The 3,883-nt window shown below is 36.1% G+C and overlaps 1 protein-coding gene across 1 annotated transcript; it reads right to left on the reverse strand.

The window, feature by feature from the left end:
- Positions 1 to 1,731: 1,731 nt before the first annotated feature.
- On the reverse strand, positions 1,732 to 2,673 carry LOC121039044 (olfactory receptor 9K2-like). Its single transcript, XM_040489048.1, has one exon. The coding sequence runs from the start codon at positions 2,671 to 2,673 to the stop codon at positions 1,732 to 1,734; it is 942 nt and encodes a 313-aa protein (XP_040344982.1).
- Between the last annotated feature and the right edge of the window lie 1,210 nt (positions 2,674 to 3,883).

Consider the following 3,883-nt stretch of genomic DNA (forward strand, 5'->3'; position numbering starts at 1 on the left):
CTTGGGATGATGTGAGGGGATAAAGTGCCTATGTGCTGAGAAGTGAAGTGAATGATGTAGGAATTGTGACGTAGTGCAAGGCTACTACTCATCTTCTGATGTTGTGTCAAAGGAGAATCATCTGCTTCTGGACTATGACTGACCTCAGGTACCGAAAATCGTGGAAAGCAAAACCGTGAATAATGAGGGGACCGCTGTACCCTCAGTTAAACAAATGAAAAAGGTCAAAGATAGTAAAATAATAATTCCTTTATTGGAAACATTGGTATGGAGCCAAGAACATCTATTTTTAAATTCTAGACCACATTCAGAATGGTAAAAACAAAGAAACAAACAAAAAACATAGTCCTGTAACAAAAATATTGAAGTAGTCTTTGGTAAAATAATTTTTCTAAGTTGGTTTTGTAAGAATTAAAAGAGAAGCTTATTTTTGTTAGTAGCAGGTTACATACCAGAGTACTTTACCATTCCCCATCTGCCGCCTATTTCGCCACCTCCTTTCCTAACTTTACAAGTGGTGTACTCCCCAGATTTCTCAGAATTTACTGATTATATGGATATATTCTGATATTATAGAAACAGACAAACACATTAAACAGTACATCTTTTACACCATCCTTCCACTTCTGCCTTGGGCATCTTCCCATCATTACAATTTTATCTCATAATACACAAATAAAAGATATACAATAGGAGTGAACCCTTGATTTTTTCCAGCAATATTTTCTGTTGACTTTTTTTTATATTGGAATTAACTACAATTTGCACTGGAAAGCACAACCTGAATTTAAAAATTATAGCAACATGACAACAAAGATATTACTCTCCAAGTGTATATTACTTCATTATAATTACAACACCAATTCAACAAATATTAGGAAAACAAAAAGATCATATGCAACTAAAATACCAAATACAAAGCAAACAAAAATTTTGTACAGGTAAATAGCATTTATCAAAGAAAAAAAATAATCCAGTACAAATTGGCAAAAGTAATTTGGAACATCCAATGCAATTTTTGTCAACTAAAGATAGAACACTGATGCTGAAGACTAGATATGGGGGCCCAGTTTTGGAAACACTGGGTATGAAATAACTTTCTCCATCTCTTTCATATGATAATAAATCAATAACAATCAATATTTTAAAAAAATAACAAGATATAAACACCCATGATTTATTGAGATAAACTCACAATGGCACACACAAAAAAATCTTAAAATATGACACCATATTTCTACTCAAGAATGGTGGGCCCAAAATTAAATCACTATGAATAGATTCATACAGAAATTAAATATTACAACTGAGAAATCATCCTGCTTTGAGTTGACACTTCCTCTACTCATAAATAAGAGATAATATATTCTAAGATTAACATCCTACCAAACCAATTTTCTGTCTATCATCTAAGTAGTTCCAAAGGAAAATAATAACAAAATTAAATCCCCCTTTCCCTACTATCTCCACCATCATAAAGTTATACCTACAAAGATTGGAGACTATAATGTTGATCAGATGACTGGAAATGCTATTGATGCTGAAGATATAACACTGCTCTCAAGGAAGAGTGAATGATAGATTGCTACTACTCCTTCAATGAAAACTATTCATTCATCTGTAGGTGTTCAACTTAAAGGATCCTTAAGTGACTCATACTTGACCCCATGTTAAAACCAAATCAGTACAAAACTATCAATGAACCCATTATGAGTCACAAAAAAAGTGGAATTAGTATAAAGCTTTTTTCTTCCACAGGATTTTTCCCAAAGCTTGTTTGACATCTTTGTTTCTTAGAGAGTAGATCAGAGGGTTTAACATGGGTGTGACCAATATATAAAATACTGAAGCCACTTTACGCAGTTCAGGATTGCTTGGAGGTGTGAGATACACAAAGGAGACAGTCCCATAGAGCAAACTTACCACTCCCAAATGGGAGCTGCAGGTGGAGAAGGCTTTCCTTCTCCCTTCACTGGAAGGGATTTTCAAGACTGTGGTCCCAATGTACATGTAAGATACTACAATAACAACTATGGTAGGCAAAATAATGAAGGCAGCCAAACTAAGAGACACCATCTTATTGACAGAGAGATTGGAGCAGGAGATCCTCTCAATTTGGTAAGAATCACAGTAGAAGTGATCAATGACTCGGGAAGCACAGAAAGACACTGAGAATGTTGTGCTGACTTGGAGGATGGAACTGAGCCATCCACAGAGATAGGAACCAGCCACCAGCTGAGTGCAAAGGCGTCTTGACATGTGCACACTGTAAAGAAGAGGGTTGCAAATGGCAATGAAGCGGTCATAGGCCATGGCTGCCAGAACAAACCCTTCTGTTACAATGAAGAAGGCAAAAAAGAAGAGCTGGGCAGCACACCCCACAAAGGAGACAGTCTTTTTCTCAGACAGGAAGTTGACCATGGCTTTCGGGGCAATAACAGTGGAGTAGGAGAGGTCAATGAAGGAAAGATTGCCTAGAAAGAAATACATTGGTGTGTTCAGCTGGGAGTCAGTCACAATGATTGTCATCATACTAATGTTCCCCATAAGAACCATGCCATAGACCAGCAGGAATAGGAGGAAGAGGAGAATGTGGAGCTCTGGATGAACCCTGAAGCCTACAAGAATGAAGTCAGTTACATCTGAGTGGTTGCCTGCTCCCTTGTCACCCATGGCAAGAACCTGATAAGAGGTACAAGACAAGATTAAACATTGAACTTCCTATTTATTTCCTGGTATCATAAAACACCCTTTCTGTGGACAACATTGAAATTTGTTATCCTTCTTGCCATCCAATTGTGTTAGGTATGATTTGCTGTGCCTTTTGATAGAAGGCGAATCTAAAGTATAATTGTGACTGTCCATCAGCACACAACATGTAAATTATCTAATTCATAGTTTTCTAATGTGACTCTCCAAATCCAGGGTTCTTCCCATTATAGCACATGTGACATTTATGCATAAAACATTATTTCTTTAAACCTGTTTAACTCTTCACTTGATTGTCATGGTAAGTTGAATATGTCTGAAAGTTTTAGACATGCATAAGTATTTGTCCTCATCTTTAATTTGTAATTTTAAACTCATTTTATCCTTGGTAATGCTTCTAATATACAATAGAAAAATCTAATTTCAGAGTGATTTAAAACTTCATGAATAAATATTAGATCTAAATAGAGGTTACTATTTAAGTAGTTTGTGAGAGTTTAGGTCACCTAGAGATTTAGTCAGTATCCAAAATAAAAATCTTGGAAAACATAATGCATCATCACCTTCTTGAAGTGGACAAAGCTCAGACACACTACCAGGAGAAGAAATCCATGGATTCTACATATCTGTGCACAAATCTGTCAAGAAGCCAATTTGATTTTAAACATCTGTGCAAATGAGAAAAAAAGGGGGGGGAACTTCAAAACAATGTATTGATTAAATTTTGGAAAAGTAATTTTATGATGTCTCCATTTAGAGTGAGATCCATAAATATATTAGAATTTTTAAAACAATTATTTTAAACCTGTCACACAGTTAGAAATAGTCTGATTTTTTTTTTGTCCTATAACATTGGAAACTCTCTGTTTTCTCCAATAAAGTGACACAGCTATTTCTGTTATTCAGATTTTAAAATCAATTGTGACTTAAACCACCCAACAGAGGGGACAGCTCACGTGGCTTATCAAAAGCGCCAAATGATCTAAAGTATTCATTTTCAACTTGGCACGTGTGGGCAGAGTCACCATGCTCTGCTCTCAGTCTCCATCAGCATGTGACTGTCTGTCTTCAATCCTCTGCCCTTGTCCCTCAGCTCCTACTGCTCTCAGCCCATCTTTCTTCTCTCGACCAGATACCAACCTTCTCAAAATATTAGTAACTTAGTGCACACGAG

Source organism: Herpailurus yagouaroundi, unplaced genomic scaffold (genome assembly GCF_014898765.1).
Source record: "Herpailurus yagouaroundi ecotype Mexico unplaced genomic scaffold, PumYag 166, whole genome shotgun sequence".
NCBI lineage: Eukaryota > Metazoa > Chordata > Mammalia > Carnivora > Felidae > Herpailurus > Herpailurus yagouaroundi.

What these genes read in the sequence shown, in the direction of transcription:
- LOC121039044 (XM_040489048.1), bottom strand. Translation starts at nt 2,673, where the DNA reads ATGGGTGACAAGGGAGCAGGCAACCACTCAGATGTAACTGACTTCATT.